This window comes from Pezoporus wallicus, unplaced genomic scaffold (assembly GCF_028554395.1).
Source record: "Pezoporus wallicus isolate ANWC-B61680 ecotype Strahan unplaced genomic scaffold, APGP_CSIRO_Pwel_v1 contig_4191, whole genome shotgun sequence".
NCBI classification, from domain to species: Eukaryota; Metazoa; Chordata; class Aves; order Psittaciformes; family Psittacidae; genus Pezoporus; species Pezoporus wallicus.
Genome location: NW_026641383.1, coordinates 789,976 through 816,106, shown reverse-complemented (window position 1 = coordinate 816,106; position 26,131 = coordinate 789,976). Strand labels below are relative to the sequence as shown.

Genomic DNA, 26,131 nt, shown 5'->3' with positions numbered 1-26,131 from the left:
TTATCCAAATTGGATTAAAGTGTAGGAAGTGTTGCTCCTCTCTAGATATGCTAAATCATGTATTGCCCATGGGATTATAAAGAAAAGATATAATTGAATACCATGGGATTTTCTTTCTCTTAGCAGTAACAAAGTGGAAATAGGCAAGTGATCTAACATGAAGAGGTGGGGGAGATAGTTGAACTTTGTCCTGCCTAAATTGCTGGATGTAGGAGGCAATGAACATGGAAGGTTTAAGTGTGCAAAAAAAAGTTTGGCTTCTGTTTATGTATAAATACAAGTTGTATTAGCATGAAAGCTGGTTCTTTAAGAGAGAGCTTTTAATGTATCTGGAGGTATTTCAGTGTACCTGTATTAGAAACTTGCTGCTTATGCAAAGTAATCAGTTCTTGTTCTCTTGGGTTGTTACCTAAAGTAACCTTTGTTCTGTACTGGAGCTTATACAACACTATTTAAAATATTCCCCAAAAGACATGCTTGAATGTCAGAAATATTTGTTATTAATATATATTAACTTATGTATAGGGCTGTAATATATACTATCAGGCCACTATAAAAACCTGACACTTGACTTGCAGAGAGCAGGCAGACCTCTGACAGGTATCCCACAGTATGTAGGTCATATGCTTTTATATGTAAATGCTGGAGGTGATATGTTTAGAAAGGGACAGGTTTTGTACCTTATATGAAGACTATCCAAAGTTTGAAGTGAGGAGGAACATAGTAAGCTAGTGCATTTATTAGCAGTGACTTAGAAGATATTCAGGTCTGAACTATAGAATTGGAAGATTCACATGCAGAGGTGAAGAGAGCAGTGTAGAGGTTATCCAGTGCTTTTTTTATTGGAATTGCAAATAAACTACAGTCGAAATGGTGAGTGTCGAGAGTGTAGTAACAGCGTGGTGCAGAATTTAGGATAAAGCAGAGGGAAACTCTATTGGATAAACTTGGCTTTTGTGCTTCATGACTTCTCTGAGTAAGAAGGTACTTGCCTTATTTTAAGATAGCCATTTGTGTGATGTGGGAGTTGAATTGAAACGGTACTGAACAGTATTAAAGCTGTCTCTCTTAAGATATCTTTTTGCCTAGGATGTGAGGGTGTGGAGGACAGGAGCCAACCACTTAGAGTTGAATTACTATAACTGAATAGTTTTTCTGTCCTTTTTTTGCTTGTCTATGTGTAATGTTTTCATCACTGAAAGTGAAGCAAAGATGTGTTACTACTAGAGACTGTTTTAACTTTGAAGAAGTCCATGCCAAACGACCTAGCTTTGTGGGAACGAGAACTTTCAGGTAACGCAGGTTCAGCTAGTTCTGCTAGAAGGTACCTTAAAAGTTTTGCAAGCAGGAAAACTACATCTTAGAAATTCATTCAAATTGGGCCTCCCTTTCTTTATTTAGGGGAAACCATAATACCTGAAGCTCAGTGAGTCAGGAGGTGTGCTGTTCAAATAACACAGAAATACAGCTAAACAGTTCTTTGAGGAAGTAGGTGCTGGTGTGTAGCCTAGGTTAATTGAACTTGCAGATATGGTATTTGGCATGCAGAGTTTTCAAGATCCAAAAATGTTCCTGGAGAACTTAAAAATAAGAAATAAACCCTTTCACAATAGCTGTTTCCAGGTACCAGGGAAACTCAAGTTTACTGTCTTGGAAGGAAGCCTGGTGCAACTACATCTGCATGTTTCTGACTGAGCAGATGGCTTCCATCAGCTTGACCTTTCGGAAACGAGTGTGTTTTCTTCAGAATGATGCCTTACCTATCAACCTTTCAGTCTCGGATTTTTCTGAATCCAGCATGTCTGATGCTTCAGGCTGTTCTTGAGAAGCCAGGCGAAGGACCATCTGTCCTGCTTTTGCCTGGGATAGAGTTAATTTTCTTCCTACTAGCTGGTACAGTGCTGTGTTTTTTTGAATGTAGCCTTTATTTAATGTTGATAACACACTTGTATTTTAGATGTTGCTCAGTAGCACTTACCCTGATCAAGGACTTTTCAGTCTCTCGTGCTCTGCCAGTGACAGGGGCACAAGAAGCCAGGAGGGAGCAAAGACAGGACACCTGACGCAAACTGTCCAAAGGGTATTCCATACCACAGCACATCGTGCTCAGTATATAAACTGGAGGGAGTTGGCTGGGAGGCACTGATTGCTGCACAGGGATGGAATGGGCATTGATCAGTGCGTGCATCACTTGTCTTTTTTGAGTTTTATTTCTCTCTTTTTCTGTTGTTTCCCTTTTCATAACAATTATTACTATATTAGTATTATGTCTTTATTTCAGCTATTGTTCTTATCTCAGCCCATAGGTTTTATCTTTTTTTCTGGTTCTCCTTCCCATCCCACCAGGGGAAGAGAATTGTGTGAGCAGCTGTATGGTACTTAGTTGCTAGCTGGGGTTAAACCATGACACCATCTTAAGAGCAGTTTAATTCCCAAATGTCTTGGGCAAGGATTGCTGTGAATAGAGTTCTGTAGCGCCAGTGCTGAGCTGCTTACTGGGACACATCTCTCTTGTGAAGCTGTTGTAAAGCATAGGGTATGCTTTGGGTCTCACTCTTCAAGTTTTAATCAGCCCAAACAATCTTTGGTGTGGCTACAGCAAGCTCTTTGCAGTCATTTTTGCCAATGGTTTTATTTTAAGTGAATGCTGAATCAGTCATAGGGAGGCTGTGAACAAACATGAAGCTTCTGACTGGTCTGCAAGACTGCTTGTCATCTACATTTGTCCAGCATTCAGTATCCTTTTCCTATTTCGTTAGGGAATGAGCATCTTGAGAGGCTGTTTCGTACTTAAAGCTCCCAGTCTCTTGCAATTATAACTTGATATCTGGGAAGCCAACTCCTGTTTTGAGCATTAGGTTGCACTAAATGACCTCTTGAATTACCCTGTGATTCTGTCAAGTCCCTTATGAGGAAAGGGGTTGACTCAATCTCTTGGAAACATGCAAGCACATAAGAGTTGGTAGTCCTACTGCCCTGTAAGTATTTCTATATTCCTGCCTGAGATTCCTTCAGCTCATGTAAGGTTAACTTTGAAGTACGTTCTCAGTCCAAGGATCGGGAATTTTGCATGCACTCTTCTTGATGGGGTCTGTCCCCTAGGAAGTTGAAAATACTTAGCTGGTACAGTGCTGTAATCCACATGTGCCTACTAAAGCAGAGATCAAACTAAAGACAGAGGGCCAGTTGGTTGTTTTTTTTTTTCCAGTCTGCAGGATGGGATATGCATTGATGTTAACATGCTGTCCTTGAGTAGAAGAAAGGCTTCCCTGTTGTACCCAAGATGCAAGCACACAGAGATCCGAGGGTGGAATAGGGCTCTGTAAGAAATGCTCATTAGGTTTGTCTAATAGCAGAGTATGACTTGTCATGGGAAATGCCTCTGCAGTGTGATGATTTGTTGCCTCTGTAACTAGGCTACTGCAGCTTCAGAGACAAATTGCTCCACAGTTGCCTAAGGATCAGCATGGCTGTTGGATGACAGACATCTTAGAGTTGGCAAATCCGTCTGAAGGAGAATTTGCTGTGCCTTAAGAACATGAGGTTCTACTTGTGTCTTTTACTCAGCTGCCCTGCAAAGCTAGTAAGCCTCTCCCACCCCTTCCAGAAGTGGTCTGTTTGGAAGAGCTCATAAAGTACCATCTACCCTTCATGTTACAGAAACTTGAGATGCAGAAAAATGTTCTTCTCTGAAAGCTGTTAGCAAACAAAGGTCCATTGTTATAGCTCGGCCCTTACAAGAGTTTTCTTACTTCTTGCCACAAGGCACCACACAGTAGTGCAGGGGATTAAGTCATTTCCTTCCCTCCTCCTCTTCCTGCAGATTATTTGATTAGCATTTCTATTGTATACTCTAAATAACATGTTCCTGGCTTTAGGCTGCTTTCCCCCCCACCCCTCAATCTCTTTAAAACACTGTAGTATGACTTTATTAACTGTATAACTCAGGAGCTCCTTGAACAGAGATTACATGTGACATAACACAGTGAAAGATTAATGGGGAGGGCAAGTCAGTAATCTTCCTTCTTCTCCCCCTTAGCACCTGGATTAGACTTCTGGAAACCCCCTAATATGTTCATGCTTTGCAACTCATGAAATAGTTGTCTTTTTTGGCTTTCATTGGCTTTGATCAGAATTCAGCCATTGACTGTATGGGAAATAGTGAAGGTGGTGTATAGTGCATGCTCAGCCTTCAGTATCAAGTGTACAAATATATTTCCCCCTTGGGACCGTTACAGATCCTCGTCTTCCATGTTTTCACTCTTTCTTCGCAGTGTTTCCTTTACTCTGCACTCCTCAGCACCCTCTTGTGCAGCTATTTCAAGCACTTCTGTGTGTGGTTTTTATTGTGCTCCCTGCCTATTTTGGTAAATAAAGTTATCAACAGACGTGTTTAAAATGTCCATCTCAAATTCAGCAGTAATATACTGATGAGGTTACTTCTAGGATGGGGAGCTTGTCATTCAGGCTTCTCAGCTGCCTGCATGCTAGAGGACATAGCATTGCCCTTTGCCCGTATCTGCAAAGCAGTCTTTTTAATTGATACAGCTAGAAATGCATTCCTCTTCAAAGCCTGTTTTGAATGTCATGTGAAATCACGTAATTATATCAAACTGTACAGCATCTGCTCTGAGTCAGATAGAAGAACATGACGATACAGCCCTTTATTTCTCTAACAACTTCAAGGAAAGAACCTCCCCTGCAGTTAAGCATCACTTCATGAAATTAGCAGCAATATCTTGAGCTACAGATTTCATTGTTTTAGTCTGGCATGGTTGGCAGCATCTCTGCTCCAGGAAAAATCAGATATCTTGCCTAGTGACAGCATGCTTGAGGCGTTTGCTTCCAGTCCTCAAGGCAGAGCACTTTGTGGAGTGGAAATCATTGTCCTTTTCTTTCACTATGAGGAAGGTTTAATGCTGACACAAGAACAGATGAGTAGAACATGGCTGTGAGTAAACACATGCAGAGAACCAAAATGGTTCAAATTCTGCAGGTTCAGAGGCACTGTGGCTAGGGGCAAAATAAACCCTCAAAAACCTGCTTTAGGATGGGGCATGATTAGTTGTGACAAGGGCATTATGTGGTATATTTTTCTGACAGCAGAAGGCTGTGCTCCAGAGTACTGTGGGTCACTAACATGAAGGGAGGTGGGATGCAGAGATAAGGACTGTTATCTGCATGAGGCTGGGTTGGGCAGTAGAAGGCATACCTACCTGCAGTTGTTTACTCTGTAGGTTCTGGCACGGGTTGCCCAGAGAAGCTGTGGCTGCTCCATCCCTGGCAGTGTTCAAGGCCAGGTTGGATGGGGCTTGGAGCATCCTGGTCTAGTGGAAGGTGTCCCTGCCTGTATCAGAGCATTGGATCTAGATGAGCTTTAAGATCCCTTCCAAATCTAATCATTCTATGATTCTTACATGGCTGCAGCATAAAGTAAGCCACAAGTTTATCAGCCTGGACTCTGAGCAGTGACATCTGTAACATGAGAAAATAAAGGAACTCTAGCAGCAAATTGGTGTTGAGTTCTGCTTTTCAGAATGAACACTTTTGAAAGTACAGTACAACTCAAGTGTTACAGCTTGTGTGAGAAAAGTAATGCAACTTAGAAGTGGTCATGCCAGTGTAACTTATCACTACAGCTAAATACCTGAATACAGAGCACCTTTTGTACTCTCATTGCCCTATCTGTGTGTTAAGTGATACTAATACAGTCCTGATGTGTGTGGAGTTTTTTTGTTTGAAAAGCAAACCGCATAACCAAACCCTTATCCCTGATTAAGCAGTATTAAAGCTGCCAACATTGTATAGGCCAGGACAAAGTATAAAATACTTGAAGGTGATGGGGCAGGTGGAGTTGGATGACTCTTCCACACCAGTAAAAAGTGCCATTTTAAGGTTCTGCAAGTTACAAGTGGAAAAGCTAGATTGATCAATGTGCCGATAGTGTGAGGCTGCTGATTTGTGGCAGGGAGGAGGGCTCAACTTTAATCTCAAAATGTGGCTTGATGATCTTTGGCTTTATGGATGAGATGGGTTCAGAAGGTTCCCATCCCTTTCACTTGCATTGCCCTAGTGGGTTTACAGAATAAACCCACAAACAAATGAGCAACATGATTTGGGTTAAAATAGTTGGGGTTTGTGTGTTGTTTTGGTTTTTCCCTAAACCCTTTATCAGTTTAGTAATCTGATAGCCGTGACAATGACCAGATCTCTGTATGAAGTAGCCAGAAGAAGAGTAGGAAAAAGGGAGCCCCTGTACATCAGTGTTTCTCCAAGCACTTCTCAGTGTTCAGCAGCTATAGCTCAGTCACTTCTGTGGAACAAAGTGATATCTTTATGGTTAGGAATCTATGACAGGAGCAGGGAGAAAAGAGTCTTTGAGCCTATGTATAGTTTTATTATCCAGAATACCCTATGGCAAAGTGTGCTGCAGTTTTTCAGGTAGGTGACAAGATCCTGAATGAGGACGTCTTTATTGTATTACTTAGGGGAAGTTTGATGCGGAGTACAGGTTGAGGAGAGATAAAAACGTGTATGTTGACCGTGTTCTCAGCAGTGAAGCTGACTTACGTGGAGTTGCAGCTTACACTGTGTTATGGCATTATGAACAAAAACCTTGCTCCACAGTGCTTAGCTTTGAGTGCTGCCAGCTGATGTGGCTGCCCCTTCCTGCCTTTGGTTCTGCTGGTGCTACTGCATGGCTATGCTGTGAGCTGAACTGGAAAATGCATCCTGCTGGAAAACAGCCAAGCAGGTAAACCAGCTTTTAAAAACATGGACAAATCAGGGACACCAGTCCATAAAGTTGTGCTTGAATAATGGAGGTGGCAAGCCAAGGAAGGAGCAGCAGGAGCAGTAGTCACCTATAGAACTTGGAAATGCCAATTGTCAACCTGCGTATACGTTGCTTGATCCAGCATAACCACACGCACCTTCTTGGACCACTACAACTGTGATGTAATGCTTGATGTAAAGGTTATGCTACTGTGTTGTATCATGCTTGCATGATCAGTTCTAAAAGGCAGTAACTTAGAAGCTGTGGCAACTTGATCACTTTTTTATGGCTCAGACATTTAAATTATCCCACCCACTGGTCTGATGCAGTGATTTTTGATGTTAGTGGAGTAAGAAATGAGCTCAGAGCCTGGTCTGGCACATACAGATTTGCCTCTCCAAATGTGCATCCTACAGGAATGAGCTGTAGCAGGATCGTTGGCTATGGGAGTCCAGTATGCAGAGGTGGTGTCTGCAGGTGTATCATGTGCCCATTTCTATGGCGTTAGTGAAAACAGGGATAGCAATGCCTGAAGAATTTGTGCTGGTTTAATTCTCGCTGCATTAAGAAATCACTTTTTGTGTGGGAGGTGAGGAAAGCAAGTTGGGCTAATAAACGATGATTATTAAAAATAAAAGAAGAATGAAGGTATTGCATGCATGGGTACAGTTATGTAAGGGAAGCGGAGAAGGAAATAGATCGATGTTTCTCAGAGAACCTCATCTACAGAGCTGTCGGGAAATTGGGCTGCAGGATCATTCTCAACACACCCTCCACTTCCTTTTTTCCTTTTTGGGGCCAGAGATGGAGAATTTATGGAGCGGGGAGCAGGATGCAGGCTCTGACTCCAGCCAATGGTGCATGGCACAGTGGTGTTTACCTAGCTTACGCAAGGCAGAGCCAGCCCCTCTTTAGTCAGAAGGCACTACCCACAGCTTAAGTAAAAGCACACAGAGCAGAGGCACTCAGTCTGGCAGTTGCTGGGATTTAAAGGAGTTGGTGGATTTCGGCTGGTTTTAAACGAGATCGAAGGGGTGGCTTTTTTCCTTCTCCGCTGACAAGCTGGAGGGACAAAAAGATACTGGTAAGTGCTCTGCATGCCATCATTTTCCCCTTCTAGTGTTGCTTTGTTTCAGCCTCTTTTCTGAAAGCTTGCTCGGTTGCAGTGTTTTTCAGCGAGAAGCTGAAAGATAGTTCAGTGATGTGGTCGAAAGGGAATCAGAGCACAGGCAGTGTGTCTGCAGGCTGCTCTTCCATCTAAAATGGGAAGATACATTCAAAATGCACAGTATAATAAATGCTTCATATTCGTAAGAAGTGTTAGTTGCTTCTCGTGTTTTAGGGTGGAGAGCATGATGCCTTGAAGCCATCACCATTGCCTAACAGAATCATACCAAGGGGAATTTCTCATAGAGCCGTTAAACATTTGGGTTGCCTAAACAAAAAAAAGGCTTTAAATGTAATTGTAATTCCCTATTTTTGCAATATGATGTAGTATGCTATGTGAAAAGGTTTTAGTGTAATACAAACACCTATTTAGCTGCTGCTTTGGTACAGAAACTGCCTCATCAGGAAGTCGGAGGCTTGTGAAAAGCAAAACGGTAACATTCAGATGAGTAGAACAAGAAGTCATTGTGGTTTTCTGCAGGCACAGGGTCCTCCGCTCTGTGTTCTAGTTCAGGTGCATCTGACAGCAGATCTCCCTGGCCTCAGTCATCAAAGTATAAAAAGCTCCATCTATTTGTGTAATGGCCCTTTCAAAAATAAAATGCCTCTGTTTCGGTATAAACTCTTCATCTGTGTGTGGAAGTTGTGCTTCTGTCAATGGCTTGCAATGAAAGTTGAGGCTGCTTATTTTTAAGGTAATACTGTGTAATTTGTCTGAAGGCAGTAAAGAGGGTAATTTGAAAGGAATCCTGACTGCAAAGTTCTCAGTATCAGACCTGTACTTTCGCCACATTGTACCAGTATTGTACAAAGGGGTTTTTTTTTGGTTTTCCTACTTGTACTTTTGCAAGGCACTCTCTGAAGACACAAATAGGTGTTCATCAGCCAATAGCACTGCCTAATGTTCTTGCATGCCTTTGTTGTATTGTTTTAAGGCTTCATGCATCACAGGCTATATAAATAATCTTGTAACCTGAGCATGGAATCAAAAGTGTCCCTTTTTAACAAAACGTACAGTTTGTAGTAACATCCAAAGTGTGAGTACAGCCAAAAACCCATGCAGAAAGCTGCGTATCAATCTTGAGCAGCTTGTGTGAGTAACTTCTCACGGGTAGTTCAGCCAATGGAGCAAGTACAACCTGTAGGGTTTGGCTCTCGTGCTGCAGGGGTGGCAAACGGAGGAGCTGTGCCTTGTGCGCGGCTGTGCGCATCGTCATTGGTACTACCTGAAAGCTGACGTGGAGGACATGGGTGGTTAAGGGGGTGTAGGCTGCATGTAAATGTAGCTCTGTAACTGGTGAAGAACTTTCTCAGCTAATTAAGGTTAGAGATAATATTGCAGTGACAGTTTTAAAATAGACACCTTGTGCTAAAAGACAAATGTTTTCAGCTTCCCACATGCGGTCTGAATTACATCATGTATAATCTGTAGGAGGCTATCGTGGTTTCCTTGGGGGAGGATCAGCTGTTACTTTCTGTAACTGAAAAAAAATGCTGGATTTCATTATTTTTTTCCAGGGGAATATTTTCAGAATTGATTTTTGTCAGTCTGTCGGAGTGGATCATTACATGTTACGTAAATCTTCCAGGTGTAATACACCCAGCCACCTTCTCAACCCATCAACAGCAGTTCACAATAGCAGGACTGAAGTTAGCAGAGGTCTGATTGAAATCAGGCCCCTGTGCTTAGGTGGTTTTTTCCCATGTTCTGAACAAGAAATGCTATTTTTGAGTACTGTCAGAAAGAAGAGATTTTCATATAGGTGCCTATAATAGAAGTCTTGTTCTAAAACACTTCCCTTGCTCGTTGAACGAGGTTGCTTGTCCTCGCAGCACTGTTCCTGACTTTCCTAAAATTGCGGAGAACTGCTCAGGCTTGCTTCTGGGGCTGAAACAGAATTTGAAGCAGGACACTGGATGTTTCAGGCTGAAGCTGCTGTTTCTTAGACTGGAAAAAGTTAGCTGTAGGTTTGCTCCTGTGTGTCAAGTTAATGCCCCTTTGAAAGTTATCTACAGGCAATGTGCTGGTTTTTTGGTGTGTGTGCTGTGACTGTTGCATGACTTGTTTCCAGGATGACCAGCCTACTAATGACAAATGTTCATGGTAAAAAGATGCTTTCGTTCTGTTCATGAGAATGAAAGCCCCCTTTACTGAGACCTTACAGATGTTCTCAAGGCACAGCAGCAGATAGTTGTTTGCATTATTTCATGCTTGGTATCCTGTGCAGGAGAGACTGTTTGCTCATTTCTGAGCTTGGCCTTGTTGTCTTATTTTTGATGTTTTCATATCATAAGACAGTCTTGTGTGTATAGTGGATGACTAAGCTTATTCAGAGGTTATAAAAGAAAAGGCGAGCAGTATATACTAAGGAAAGAATAAGCTATACAAAAGCAAAAGGCTAGGCTGATTTTCCACACTCCCAAGACTTTTTGTGTGTGTGTGTACTGAAAAACTCCCTTTTCTAGAAAGGAGAAAATGGTCTAGTTTCCTTAGAAAGGTTAAGCAGGGCTACTGATCTAAAGTGACAATGCAATTTGAACACGTAACATCTTAATCCCTATGCCTTTCCTGTACGTCTGCAGTGAAGGATGTAAGCTGTAGACAGAATCTGTCTAATCTCAGAAGTGGAATATAAAACCTGCAGAACTTAAAGTGCCAGGTATGTATGAAGGAAAACTGAGCTTGTTTTTAACTGGAAACTGGGAGCAGTGTGGGAGCTATGGTTGATAAACAAATGCTCTTCTGCATCCTCTTTTACCCAGGTGATCACTTCAGTAAAACATATTTTAATAAAAGCTTCCAGAAAGATTGTTTGAAAAACAGTTAAAGGAGAGTAACTTTCCAGTGGTGATTCAACCATTATGTAGAAGGAAGTGATTTCTCAATCTTTTGTCTTAGCTTTCAGAAACAATAGTGATGCAAGGAGCTGATGCCTTGTTGCTGGCACCAGTGGACATCAGCAGTAACATCATTGGTATTGCTTGTGAAATCGGGCAACCTGGACTTGATGGGCACTCATAATCAAACAAGAAGTTGTTCTGCTGGGAATTACTTTGTTGGGGGGTTTGGTTTGGTTTTCTGTTTTTACTATTTATTGCCTCTTCCTTCTTTCATGCTTGTAAATATCTTCATCTTGACAGACTATGCACAGATCCTTTGTGTCTTAAAGTGACTTTAACTTTGGTATTCTGTTCCTTTAAATCTGTAAGTTAAGACTTTGCCTTTAAAAGGATGAGACTTAACCGTAGAAAACAATATGCAGCACTGAAATACTGTGCATGTGTTCAGAGGAATCTGGCTTCTGATCTTACAGCTGCAAGATTGCTGAGTGGAAACTGGAGTGCTAAAGAGCTTAAATGTGTAAATCGATGGTGGCAAACTTGGGTCCTGCTTGGTTTTTTTGTCACGTAACTGCACTATTCAATGTGACTTCTTTGTTTGAAGAGCAGTATGGGGTTTTAAATCAAGATGAAGGTATAGACAGTAATATGTAAATCTTATGGAGGATAAGGATGAAATTTTGTTTCATTGGTAATAGAGCTGTGGTGTATATTTCAGTTGCTTGATAAAATTGTGTTGATAAAATGGCATTCTTAGAATAATTGAGCTTGTGAGGTTTTCCGGTCCTGCTCCCTACTCAAAGTTGGACTGGACGGCCTTCGGTCAGGGTGTTCAGAGCCATGTGCAGCTGAGGTCTGAAGATCTCCAAGGATGGAGATTCCATCACAGCTCTGGATTGTTTTCTCTCTAATAGCTAATCAGGATTTTCTGTGTTGTAGCTTGTTTGTTGCCTCTCATCTTGTCACCGAATACCTGTCAGAAGGAGCAGATTTTGTCTGTATCCTCCCTGATCTAACACAGAATTGCAGAGGGAAGAGCTGGGTATGAGAACTGCAAGGATAGCAATTGGAGAACTACAAATAACAAATTGTATAAAAAATACAAACATCAGTAAACAAGCTGTCTTGTGCTTTATTTCCAAAAGCCAAAAAAATTCCAAACCTTTGAATATGTAGATACAGAGAATAAAGATAATATTATAAAAATGGGGGGAAAATGCCATTTTTGCATCTGAATCAGCATATTTTTATTTTAATATACTCATTGACAGAGGACTCCTTTTTATACTGTGAAAGTGGGTTTTTAATGCAGTATTTTAGAAAAGGGCTAGTCTGGCACTAGCTACAGTTGCTAGCAGCCTATAATGCTGGCTCTGTGTTTAGAAAATGATGGTAATTTATTACAAAGAGACTTTTATTCTAGTATTTTTAGCTCACAGCCGAGTGTTTAATGAATCTCTGCTTGGGCTCATTGAATTCATGTTCTCTCCTCCCCCTGGCCCATTTTAACCATTAAGGTACTGCTATTCTTGCTGCAATTCCAAAAGCTGTGCTTGATCTACTGAATAGTGAGCTCACTCACAAGGTGCTGTGCCTTAGCACAAACAAGCCCTGAAGATTTTACGTAGAAGCCACCAAAGACTAGTTGTGTATGAGTCTCAAGAGCCAAAAAGGCAGCTGAATACTTGAGGGTGGCTGGTAAGCTAAAGATGGTAGTTCAAAACCAACCAAAATTGATTCCCTCTCTGTCCCTCACTGAAAACGGCATGTTCAGCAAAAGTGGGCAGGCTCTCAAACTCTTCCATCTACTCTGAAGTGTGGTTTGTGAGGTCTTCCTGGAGAATAGTCTGCCTCTAGGTTCAGACTCTGGTGTTTGAATGTGACAGGAGGGAGTACATTGATATGGCTTTTCCTTCTTTTCTTCTATTCACCTTGAATGATGGAATTCAAGATGCAATCAGAAATTTGTGGCTTGCTTTCTGCCATAGCAGTCTTTTGCCTTCTGTGACTCAAGTGAATATTGAAGAGCCAGAAGGCTTGTAAGAAACTGGATTTCCACTCCTAAACAAATACTTTTTTTCAGTTTAGATGTCACCTCTTCTCCCCAGAGTAGCTGTGGGTCAAAGTCCCATCCCTGGGAAGTGTCCAAGGCCAGGTTGGATGGAGCTTTGAGCAACCTGGTCTACTGGAAGGTGTCAGTGCCTGTGGCACTGACAGGGGCTTGAAACCGGATGAGCTTTAAGGTCCCTTCCAACCCAATCATTCTATGATAACACAACTGTGACACACAGTATTGTGCAGGTTACCTTCACTGAACTTTCTCCCATTTCAAGAGGAACTGTTTAAGAATAAAAAGGTATTGTTTAGAAATGAGTTCTTCTTGTTGCAGTTGCCTGTTTTTGAGACTAAAAGACACTAACTGGTCCCCATTGTGGTTTTGTGCTAACCTCTTTCCCAACCATGCAATGCCTTTTCAAAACTTTTTTTTTTCTTTCCTGTGTGTAAGTTGCTTTACTCACACTATCTTTTCAATTGTAGAATACAGGACTATGCACAAGCAGAGGTTTTGGGGCTTTGGTCTCTTCTCTGTAGCAGAAGCCAAGCTCTTGACCTGAAATTTGCCACTGTTGTGTGATTTTGGAAGAATGTTGAATGGGCAGGATCTTGTCATTAACAGCTTACTCCTTATTACAGTTGAAGGTGGTTCTTGGAGGAGTTTAGAACAGTCTATTGTTCAGAGACTACTCCAGTGAAGCCTCATTGGAAGAATATAAATAATCTTTGTTATTTCTGGGACTGAAATAAGTCCTTCTTTGGGGGACAGCGCATCAGGTAGATCATAGTGGGTGAGAAGTAGCGTGTACATTGCACTGATTAGGTTGTTTTTTCAGGGTGCTGAATTTGGTATGTGCTTGGGCTGAAGTTAACTGGGTGTTAGGAGCTGTGAAAGTGGTGTGTGCAGTTCATAAATGTTGAGATATAGTAAAAAAAAATCAAGTTCAAATATTCAAGCCATGCTTTTGCAAATTTACAGGCAAGATGTTTTACTAAGGATAGCTCTAGATTTCTTAACTCTTGAACCTTCCTTAAGTCAAATAAGTAGTAAGCTTCCATCATATGTGCTGGTCCCAAAATAAACTTGGCTGGATTTCATTAAACATGAAACAAAACATGTGTTAAGGGGGAGTTAGATGTTGGATGCTTTTCCTTATACTAAGATTTTCTAGTTACCTTCTTGCATTGCTGAAGTCTGTTGCTTGGAACTGTTTGCCCCTCTTATGGTTTCTGCTCACTTATCTCTTCAGAGGAGGTTAGTGGCCACCTGGTCAGGTAACTCTTTAAAGCAGAGTCTCCTTTAACTGTTCATGTATAATTACTTTTAATGAGAGTCAGAAGCTGGCTCTGACTGGGATATGTATTTTTTCAGCTTCCCATGAAGTTGTTCTTTTGGGTGAACAGAGGAGAAGTTACACCAAACCTTCTCGTGTACTAATGGCAAAAGTTAAAAGTTATTTTTAATGCTTGCCTTCCCACCCTCTGGAAATGAATGAGGGAGGTGTTACAAACACCACAGTGTTAGGTGGATACCATTCAAATCTTTTTGTACCCTGTCATGGTATTTCCTAGTCCTGTACCATTTCCTAATGAGTGGTGCAATAGATTTCATATCAGTATTTCTTCCGAATTGTTTAATGTCAATTTGAAAGCCAACCATTATGTAGTCTAGCAAAGAACTGTCCACTGTCCCACATGACATCCTTGTCTCTAAATTGGAGCGACATCAATTTGATGGATGGACCACTCGGTGGATAAAGAACTGGCTGGATGGCCGCACACAAAGAGTTGTGGTCAATGGCTCAATGTCCGGCTGGAGACCAGTAACGAGTGGTGTCCCTCAGGGATCGGTGTTGGCACCGGTCTTGTTCAACATCTTCGTCGCTGACATGGACAGTGAGATTGAGTGCGCCCTCAGCAAGTTTGACACCAAGCTGTGTGGTTGGGTTGATACCCTGGAGGGAAGGAATGCCATCCAGAGGGACCTCGACACACTTGTGAGGTGGGCTGATGCCAACCTCATGAAGTTTAACCATGCCAAGTACAAGGTCCTACACCTGGGTCGGAGCAATCCCAGGCACAGCTACAGGCTGGGCAGAGAAGAGATTCAGAGCAGCCCTGCGGAGAAGGACTTGGGGGTGCTGGTCAATGAGAAAATGAACATGAGCCGGCTTCAGTGTGTGCTCACAGCCCAGAAAGCCAACTGTATCCTGGGCTGCATCAAAAGGAGCGTGACCAGCAGGTCGAAGGAGGTAATCCTGCCCCTTTACTCTGCTCTTGTGAGACCTCACTTGGAGTATTGTGTGCAGTTCTGGTGTCCTCAACATAAAAAGGACATGGAACTGTTGGAACAAGTCCAGAGGAGGGCCACGAGGATGATCAGGGGACTGGAGCACCTCCTGTATGAAGACAGGCTGAGGAAGTTGGGGCTGTTCAGCCTGGAGAAGAGAAGGCTGCGTGGAGACCTCATAGCAGCCTTCCAGTATCTGAAGGGGGCCTATAGGGATGCTGGGGAGGGACTCTTCATTAGGGACTGTAGTGACAGGACAAGGGGTAACGGGTTAAAACTTAAATAGGGGAAGTTTAGGTTGGATATAAGAAGGAAATTTTTTCCTGTTAGGGTGGTGAGGCACTGGAATGGGTTGCCCAGGGAGGTTGTGAATGCTCCATCCCTGGCAGTGTTCAAGACCAGGTTGGATGAGGCCTTGGGTGATATGGTTTAGTGTGAGGTGTCCCTGCCCACGGCAGGGGTGTTGGAACTTGATGATCTTAAGGTCCTTTCCAACCCTAACGATTCTGTGATTCTAAATGTGAAGCATTGCATGCAAAATGCAATGGCCAAGACAAAATTAGTTGTATGTGGAGAAGACTGAATTGCAGGGGAGGCTGCTGAGGAGGTCAGTATTCAAGTAGGGAATAGGTTAATCAGTTGGGGAGGAGATGAAAACATGAGGAGCTGTTTTTAGAAGATACATAATAAGTATATAAGCAACTATGATGTGAGAAGATTATTTTAAAATAAAGCAAGAAGAGAAATGCTGAAGGTGATAGTCTTCAAAGGCACATGGTTTCAGGAAATTGCTGGTGTGGTACTACAAGGTGGGGTTGTGATGCCAGAAGGGAAGAAAGACCAGAGGTGGCCATAGCAAACATTAAAATGGTGACCGCAGTGTAGTGGGGCTGCGTTTATCAGCGATAATCTCCACTTTGACGTGTTATGACTTACTGGCATGATAGGAATTTGAGGTCACATTTTCATATTATAAGCTTGCTTTAAATTCTTCATTTTAGAATGGAGAATTTAAAGAACGAAAACACCTTGGGCTCAAACTACAACAGTAAGAACCCTCACCATAGCAGTTACATTACTGCTACCCTTGGGTCAGCAGTCTAGAAATGCTTTGGAGCAAACTACACTGCTTTGCTCTCTCCTGTGTGACTGATGGGGACTGTTGGATCAGTATAAGGCACTTTCTGCACCAGCTAAATGATGGATACCCTGAGGCTTGAACGAGGATAGCGCCCAGTGAAAATGCACACTGCTTCCTATGCAACAAAACCATATTGGTGTAACCGTTGTGTTGACAGGACAGAAACTTCGCAGTAGTGTTGTGCAGATTGGGCCTATTACAACACGCTCACACATTTAGCAGTGGGTTAGGATACCGTTGTGATAACGTCATATGTGTGCTAACCACAGAGACAGTCTTCGGCTAACTTCTTGTTTGAAGCACTGTGAAATCCACAGTACCCAGACTTGAGAACAAAGGAGAAGAGATCTGGAAAATAATGATAACTGAAAAGGAAAAGAAAGGTTTTGATATAGCCCCCATGGTTGTGTTCTGCAGGCATCACAGCAGAAGTCTGTAGGACAGCAAGATGTCTTTGCATGTGCTTATGTGAAGCCCTCCCACATATATGGGATGGCATGTAAGAAAACATGAAGGAGCGTTCTGCATTTTCAGAGAGCACTGTGAGCTGATTGCAGGTGGGGAATCAGCAAATCCATGCTGAGTAAGAAATAGGCACATTGAGATGTGGAAGGCCAAGCTTCTCTGTGAAGGAGCAGAGAGGATTGGGAGAGGGTATAGATGAGGTCAGTAAAGGGATCTTCACATAGGCTTCTGAATGAATGTGAGCAGGTTGTCAACCACTGCCATATCCATTTCTCTGTGGTTAGAACATAAGATGGGGGTAGGTAAAATGTGCATGTCGGTATCTTTTTGGCTAATATCTATGGTCTAGTTTAGGTAGAAGAAAATGGAGATAAAGCATTGTAGTCACACAGAGTGATGATAAGATTCAAGAAATGTAGTCCAAAATGTGTATTTGCACAGAAGGCAGAACATTAACCATCAGTACTATAAAAGCTTAATATCTTCTTTGAGCTGGTGTGAATCTTACCTGGAAGTACCAAGGGAATGTTCTTATTTCTTTTCAAGAAAACCTCAAACTGGCTAGCATTAGCTTTGGGTCTTTATTGAGCAAGTGCTCTGTCTGGGTAGGCTGTGATGGGTTGAGTAGGTTGTGATGGGTTGGGTAGGCCAGAGGTGTCTGGAAATGTTACTAATGAGAAGCTGTAGAAAATCCTAACACGAACTGTTTCTCAGAGTAGAAGCATGACAAAAAATTGTACTTCAAGAGACTGTTCTCATTAAGAATTATATTTCCTGAAGGAATTCCACATAGTTGAACATGAAAGGTCACATTGCACACCTCAAACTGGTATGATAGGCTATATCGAATTGTCACACACTTTCCATCCATCTGCAAATCCAGAAGTTTCTTAAAGCTCTGAATCAGATACTTTTATGGCCAATGTCTTGCTTTGTTGTTGTTTTCTTTAAACTTAATCCCTATCTGGCTCTGCTTCTTGTTAGCTGGTTGAACCAAACATTCTAAATGGCAATATACCATTTAAAAAACTAGCATGAAGGAAGACAACTGTGGATGCTTTATCAAGGCCATACCATCAATTTCTAAGTGAACTTGTGTTTTTTGTGACCTGGTAGTTCTTCTAAGCAATTCAATCTTAATTGTGGGTTTATATGTATGTTTTAAAAATTATTTCAGGCATAACCAAAATATAGAAAACACAAGGCATTGTACTGTATCAGGGGGTAGGTTTGTGTAACTGAGGGATTTGAGTCTTTTCTCTTACATTTAATTTTATCCTTCTTTTTTACAGGAAATAATGAACAAAGTGTGCCACAACTCTTGATCAGAGACCTGAAATTTGAGAAGAAGTCATTAGCTAAGCTCATGTTTTCTCCTGATCAAGAAAATCATCCATCAAAAGCACCAGTGAAATATGGTGAATTGATCGTATTAGGGTAAGTGTGTCTTGGTTGGAAGTGAGAATGAAGGTAGGATTTCAGGGTGCACTTCCAGCAGGTAAAATGCAGGTTGCTGTGAGATGGTCCCACAACCTACCACTTGAACTCCCTCTTTTGCAGTGTATCTAGTGAGCACGCAACTGAATAGTGAAGCTGATTAGCTTTTCTTCAGTAGCTGAACTCATGTAAGGAGGGGAGTAGAAGGAAGGCTGCCTTTTTCAGTGGCAGCCAGGCGTTATACACTGCAAAATTGCATTGCAGTGGGCATACTGTTTTGTGACAGTGTGAACATGCAGGTAGGACCTGAGTAGATGCAAGGTGATTTTCAGGTCTTGTGTTCATTGCACGTAAGTGTTTTTGTGAGAAAGGCAGCCAATTTGTGAAGGGTTTCCCAGCTGGTTCAAGGCTAGGCTGAAACAGATGACTAATGTGATTATGTGGAAGGAGAGGTTCCCTAGGACTTAAAGTAAAATAAAAAAGAGTTTTATTTATATTCCTAAAAACTGTAGCAGCTGACTAGAATATCCAGGTTCAAACAGAAGATGTTAATAAAGCAAGCTTGCCAGCTGGCCTGTTTATGTTGACATGTTCAAAGTGAGGCTCTGAGGCTTTTCTAATGGATTAAATTGGAGCCTCAGAGGACAGCACATCTATTTCTTATGGGTCTTTATTTCAATCAAAATTTTCTAAAATACTAGCTCTCCACCAGGGTTGGTGAGTATGGGGAATCTTTCATTTACAGCATGATGCCATTTAGAGAGAAAGCAGCAGATAGGCATATAACCATACTTGTTCTCATGTTTGGGACCAGAGTCTTTCACATGTCAATAGTAGCTTTGAGATTGATCTGGGTAGCATTCCTTGCCCTACAAGCTTTGTGTGTACATGCTGTAATCCTTTGGGCATGTTTCAATATTGTGTTTATCAATTCTCAGATTTAAATGTGACTGATGGGAAATCTATAATTATTAATATCATACTAATTAATTGTCTTAGAATGAAAGTTCTCATCTATATCTCATGGGAATCTAAGTAACACAGGAAGATGGACTTTGTTCTTTTTCTGTGCTTTTTTTGATAGGTACAATGGGTCTCTACCAAATGGAGATAGAGGAAGAAGAAAAAGTAGGTTTGCTTTATTTAAAAGGCCCAAGGCAAATGGGGTGAAACCTAGCACTGTGCATATCGCCTGCACCCCTCAAGCAGCAAAGGTAAGCTCAATTTGTCTAGTTAAATATCATTTCTCCTGGTGCTGTCTGAGTTGAGTGAAGTCAGTGCTGTTATGCTGAGATGAAGTGGTATAAAAAGCATGAAGCTCTGGCTGTGAAAAGTATAGTTTGTGTTTATCCAAGGTTTTCTTGGTACCCATCAGGGATAACAAGGAACTGTTCAGCAAAACAAAACTAATGCCCAATCCTTGCTGTGTCCAGAAAGAAAAATGTTTATTTTTGAAACACGAATGTTCAGGGCACAGGCCAGTCATGTAAAACACTTTCTGTTTTGTTTTCCTTCCAAACTCACTGCAGACATCTGGTCTAGACTTCCTGTTTTCGCTCTCCCTCATGCTTTAGGGCTAACTTCACCTCACGTGAAGCTCACTTTTAAATGATCCTTTGCCAAAGCTCTGTGTGCGCTTGCTACTCCATCCAACAGTTTGTTCCCCAGGGATGAGGACAGGTGGTTTTTGCAGGCCATGGTTTATAGTGCTTGTAATCAGTTTCAGAGTTCCCCTTATGAAGCAGGAAAGGAAGGGCTTAGGTCCTGAAGTTGAATTGTATTTCATGTCAAAACTAATATATTATAGCTGAAGTATTACCATGAAATACTTCTGTGTTGTGGTGATTCAAGTGTATGTGCAATCATGTTCAACAGCAAATGGAACATTTCTACTAAAACCAATGGAATTTGAGAATGCTTAGTGGTCGTTTAGAGATCACCAGTGTCAGGGCCCTTAACCAAATACAGTAGTGTTAAGTTTGACTCCCTAAATACCTTGACACTTAAAAATATTATTGATCCCTAAATTCAGGGAATGGCATAAAGTACTCTGAAATCAAAAGCATTTTTCTAACCAAAATTCTTGTAATAGAATTAAATCTATAGATCTGTGAGAAGAACATTTATTTTTACTAATTCTTTATGGCCTTCAAGTAAGTGGTATTTAGAAGCACTTGTAGAAGAGTGTTTGCTCAGTTCCCAGGGGGTAGTTGCAGAATGAAAATTTCAACTAACTGTAAACTAGATTGCTGCAACTTCTGCACCCTATGCTGAGTTTCTCCATTTTACCTGGCTTACCACTACTACTTGTTATGTTTTTTGTCTATATATCTTGTTATTAATAACTGATTTTGGTATGAACTCAGATCCTGATTTTAGAGTGAAGTCCCTCAGGTTCTTTTGTCCTCACTTTGCTTTTGAAATCCAGGCTGGGGAGGCCATGATACTCGGTTTTAGCCTTCGCACTCAGTTGTTTGTTATTTTGTGTTAAGGCCAGTGTTGTTTTAACATGAAGCATGACTAATGATATGTCTCAGTTAGGTGTATTTTGTTGCAGCATGTGGTGAAGAGACCAGTTTGGTCTGTTGCTGAACCAATCCTGCACCTTTTTTTTAATGGCCAGGACTGGCTTTTGTGGAGTTTAACTACAGGTGTGTCATAACGACCATCTGTCTTAATGCATTAATTGAGGAGAACAGGAGCTTGGTTATATATATATATAGTCTGCTTTGCTGTTGTATTCAGTAAGGTTATTGTTCGCTGGTTCAATAATATTTGGTACTTTTTCCACAGGCAATAAGTAATAAGGACCAACACAGCATATCTTACACTTTGTCTCGGGCCCAGACAGTAGTAGTTGAATATACACATGACAGCAACACAGATATGTTCCAGGTATGTAAAGGAAGTATATTTAAAAGCATTCTCACTTTTGGTGGTTTCTAACGAGACATCCTCTCTGCATGCCTTCTCCCTCAGACCCCAAAGTTTGCATGTGTCACTTTCTGCACTTTACTATTCAGAGATACCTCACTCTGTTCATTCCCAGGCCATCACATGAACAAGGCTGTATATCTGAGCATCTCTTTTAGGCTTGGTCAGAGGTGAAAGTTGGGTTTTTTTTGTGACTAACGCATGAGATTATGGTTCTGCCTTTGATTGCCAATCTACAAGTCGCATAACCTGTCTCCTAGTGCCTCTTTGCAACATGAAGAATAAAGAGCACAATTCTCTTCAAGCACTTGGAACTTTGCTTCTGGCATTTACGAAGGGATTTGGGATTAGCCAGCTGGAGACAGGGTAGAAGAAATACAGTGTGAAAAGACAGGAAAGCTTTTGACACAACTAATATGAAAAGTACCCCTAACTCCTTTAAGCAAACCCAGAAATAAGTCTCACGTGCTGGGAAATGTGGCAAGAGGAGGCCCAGTTCTGATGTGCTGGCAGTTCATAGCAACTTTGCTGCAGTTCCTGTATGTATGAGAAGGAACCACAAACACATCTGCAGCTGTGGTGCATGCTCATATCTTATAATTGTTTCCTGTTTTTCTCAAAAGGAAGGGTTTTGTTTTAGGGTTTCTTTGTGTGAGCTTTGTTCCCTCTGATTCCCAGACTATCTTGCATTGATTTTCTTGTTGTTGTCACTAAATTATGGTAAGGAGTTTTGCTGTCACAGCATTTAGCTGTGACACCACTGCAGGATCTAAGGAGATGGGAGGTGTTGGAAAGTGGTGGAGGAAGCTGCTCTGCAACTGCAAGAACCTACAACAGAGCAAAAGGGCTGTAATGACCTAAGTGCAGCATAAGCTATTGTTTGTGTGAGCGTTGTCTCTTCAGGCATGCTGTGGCATGTATGCTGCTCTAAAATTGCCAGTGGCAGTCCCTGTGTTACTGATGGGTTATCCTGACTAAGGAGCAATAGAAAAATACATTCTGACAAAGCAGTTTCAGTCTCATGAAAACTCTCCAGCCTTCTCCAAAAAGCACCTCAGGCTTTTGGGTCTCCTGCCCAGCAGTTAATCAGTCTTAATGTGACCAGCTATTTTAGAAGAGGCTGAGAGCTCTGGAAGTGCGAGAAATGTCACAGTGGGCTTTAAACCTGGCTATGTTGATGTTTGGGAGAGGGGTGTAACTTCTCTTCCTACGTTATAAGGAAAAGGACAACATGAGTTGACTGGAACAGCAATGAAACCCATGTAGTTCTATCAAACCCAGGCCAGTTGTGTGGGACTGCAAAAGTCATTCTTCCATGCAGTCAGAAAAGAGGGTACAGCTACTAGAAAAAACGTGATTGTAGTCAGATGTTGCGTTCTTATTGTATTCTGCGCATATTAATGTAACCCCTTCCCATCACAAACATCTTGGACCTGGTCTTTCCTGACAGATTTGCTGCTCCTTAGTGCCCCACCAGAGCTGGAGAGTCAGCTCATGTAATCTAATTTTCCTGCATCCACACCTCACAGTCTGGCATTGTTCAGAGTGTTCTGGGCATTCTGAGTGACTGAGTATCACACCTCTTTTCATCTAACTGCTCTTTCCTAGCTGTTTTGGTACTGCTGCTGCAGCTGCTCCAGCTGACCTGAGTGTAACCTTTCTGATGAGAAGGCCTTCAATGGGAGGTTGTCTCAGAATTGACTTAATTACATCATTTTATTTCCCCTTCCTTCAGTTGGCTGTACTCAGCCTTCAAAATAGTTTTGGTCACATGGAGGTGGAATAACACTTAGATTCAGATTAGGCTTTAGAAACCTGAATTAAAATTGGTGGAGGGGAATCCTTTAAACTTGCATTTTTTTTCTTGGTCACTTTTAAAAGTTTTGAGCTTGAATATTCCTAGACTTAAAAGCAAACTTCTAAACATTTTGGTTTGTTTATGTTTGGTTTCTTTAATTCCTTTCCAGATTGGTCGCTCAACGGAAAGCCCTATAGACTTTGTAGTGACAGATACGGTTCCTGGGAGTCAGAGTAACTCAGATACGCAGTCCGTGCAGAGCACTATATCAAGGTTTGCCTGCAGAATCATCTGTGAACGTAACCCTCCTTTTACAGCAAGGATATATGCTGCAGGATTTGACTCCTCAAAAAACATCTTTCTTGGGGTAAGGGAACGCTCTTTTTACCCCTGTGTTCAGTGCAGGCTTGTTTTTAAACTGATTCGTAGCTCCACTTCAGCCAAATTAAAAGTTTTCATTGATGTAATTTCTCCTAGGAGAAAGCTGCGAAGTGGAAGACATCAGATGGGCAAATGGATGGACTAACCACAAATGGAGTTCTTGTTATGCATCCTCGTAATGGATTTACAGAAGACTCCAAGCCAGGGGTATGGAGAGAGATATCTGTGTGTGGGAATGTGTTCAGCCTCCGTGAAACCAGATCAGCTCAGCAGAGGGGAAAAATGGTAAGAGTGGTGTTTTGTGCAACCCCTGTTCAAAATGGGTACAACCATAAGGGGTAAAGCCTGGGATCTGCCTCATTCATTGTAGATGTCACCTCTGTAATTACACTGACTTCTTACATGAAAGTGTCTTGCTCAACCTGAATAACTGATGTTTTATCTGCAAACTAGTACTTAATTGCAGATCTCTCCTGAACTCTAGACTGGTCTCCTAAGTTGAGTTGCCAGTCTACTGTGCTCTTTGCAATCTGTCATAGTCATGTATATGTTTAAAGAATATTTTCCTGATTCTCCCTCTTGAGTTCATGCTTTTAAGGTTTCCCACTTTTTATAGAATAATAAAGAATAATCACAATTTTATTGACATGTGCCTATATACCTGGATACCCCTTTCCACCTTGGCATTCCAAGTGTTCCCCTTGTTACAAAAGCATTGCCAGCATTACCAGGAGATAATTGGTTGGATTTGGGATCTGTTAGCAAAAAGAAATACTACATGAACACTTAAGTGGAAATGCTAACAGATGACTTTTTCTGGAGGAGAGGAAGGCCATGTGGAAAGGTGGGTTTGAAAAAGAACAGTCTAAAATGTGATGGAGGACTAAAGACTTGTGCTATTCCTCCTTGATGCGTTTCAGGTAACATAGTTGGGACTGCTGTAGGGATGGAGTTGGGAGACGTTAAGGTTTGAGAGCAGCTTTTCTTGCCTTACTTTTTTAAGGTACACATTAATCTGTTCTTAAGAAGCTTTGGTTTGTTGTCTTTTCAAAAGAGGGCAGAGGGAAGCTGCCACTGGGCTCTTCTATGGGCATCTTGTACAGGACAGTCAAGAGCTGCTTGAAACTTTTTGTCTGGCAGATTTGTATTATGGAAGTGCCTTAGGTACTCCTCAGGTAACACCTCTCCTTCTCTTTGTCCATCACAAGGTTGAGAATGAAACGAACCAGCTCCAGGATGGCTCTCTGATTGACCTGTGTGGAGCAACACTGCTGTGGCGCACTGCAGAAGGGCTTTCACGCACTCCTACTGTCAAGCACCTGGAGGCCCTAAGACAGGAAATAAATGCAGCCAGGCCCCAGTGTCCTGTGGGGTTTAACACCTTGGCTTTTCCCAGCATGAAGAGAAAAGATGTAGTAGATGAAAAGCAGCCGTGGGTGTACCTGAACTGTGGCCACGTCCACGGCTATCACAACTGGGGAAACAAAGAGGAGAGAGACGGCAAGGATCGCGAGTGCCCCATGTGCCGCTCAGTGGGCCCCTACGTGCCTCTGTGGCTTGGATGTGAGGCAGGTTTTTATGTGGATGCAGGACCTCCAACTCATGCGTTCAGCCCGTGTGGACACGTGTGCTCAGAAAAGACAACTGCATATTGGTCCCAAATTCCTCTTCCTCACGGTACTCACACTTTTCACGCAGCCTGTCCCTTCTGTGCACATCAGCTGGCTGGTGAGCAAGGCTACATCAGACTCATTTTCCAAGGACCTCTTGACTAACACACGTGTTTCCAAGGACTGCAGTAAACTTGATAAGCTAAGAGATCCCGATTTTTAAACCAACTGTTTTTCATATTCTCTGGGCTTTGCTGGTTTGCATTAAGATGAAGAATTTGGGGTTGTTTTGTTTTGTTTTTTTTGTTACAGTGGCTAAATCCCTCTCTATTGAGAAAAGTCTGGAAATGGGGGGGGAAGAAGAGGGAAATCTTCTTTTTTTGAGTTAATAACTACTTCTGAAGAGGTCAAAGGAGTGTTGTAGAGTGAACTTCAATGCCTTCCGTTTAATGATTTTGAATCACATGCCCACAGTATTTGAAAGTTGTTTCATTCTTTTTGTATATGGAGGGTAAATAGTTCAAAGAACATTAGTTTACAGCTTGGATGCAAACGTTGTAAAATATAACGTGTATATTAACTCTTTTCTATTTATCTTTATTACTGCAAATACGTAGAATGTTTAGAGAGTAGCATGGCCATAGTGTGTTACATCCGGCAGTTGGATGTGTAGTGTAGATCTGGATGGAGAAGAACATGAGATGGAAATGGTAGAAAAATCTTTTAATCTAAAATACTGAGTTCTTAGAGTAGTTAAAATGCTTTTTAAACAAAGCTAATGCAAATGATGATGGCAAAAAGGTGTGCTTTAACCACGTTGAAAGGTAGTTAAGGAGGACTTCTTGAAATGTCTTTTTGGTAGGTAGGACTGTACTTAAGATCTGGTTAGGAGGAGAAGTATTTATCAGACTCTTTGAATATGCAACTTAGTCTAGATTAAGGATTTTTTTTCTCCCTTCATGCTAACACATCTCTTTATTTAGCATTAGTGACGTTCGTGAGGGGTTTTCCAATGTTAAACGTGAACAAACCTGAAAGATGAGGCTCATTTTGTTCCTTGCTGTTTGGGGCAGGGGGTGAAGGGAGAGGTGGATGCACATGTGCATGCGTAGGGGGAGCAGGGAGCAATTTGTCAATCAGCCGCAGTCCCAGCTTGTGACAGGCTTGTCAGTCGGATACAGGAGCCACGGGCTTCATGTGCTTGCCTTTACCTTGTTGTGAGGTGCAAATACTCATC

General features: G+C 41.8%; 1 protein-coding gene across 4 annotated transcripts in view; it reads left to right on the top strand.

The window, feature by feature from the left end:
• Positions 1-25,245, top strand: part of PELI1 (pellino E3 ubiquitin protein ligase 1) — a 43,967-nt gene extending 18,722 nt beyond the window's left edge. For 3 of the 4 annotated variants that reach the window (XM_057423368.1, XM_057423367.1, XM_057423366.1), the window contains 6 exons: positions 18,027-18,171; positions 19,256-19,385; positions 20,965-21,066; positions 23,073-23,270; positions 23,381-23,569; positions 24,493-25,245. In XM_057423368.1, the coding sequence (XP_057279351.1) occupies positions 18,101-18,171; positions 19,256-19,385; positions 20,965-21,066; positions 23,073-23,270; positions 23,381-23,569; positions 24,493-25,059 (1,257 nt within the window). In that variant the 5' untranslated portion in view covers positions 18,027-18,100 and the 3' untranslated portion in view covers positions 25,060-25,245. Of the gene's footprint in view, positions 1-7,681; positions 7,860-18,026; positions 18,172-19,255; positions 19,386-20,964; positions 21,067-23,072; positions 23,271-23,380; positions 23,570-24,492 lie in introns of those variants that run through there. The other variant, XM_057423369.1, reaches the window with a different exon arrangement.
• The last annotated feature ends 886 nt before the right edge of the window (positions 25,246-26,131 follow it).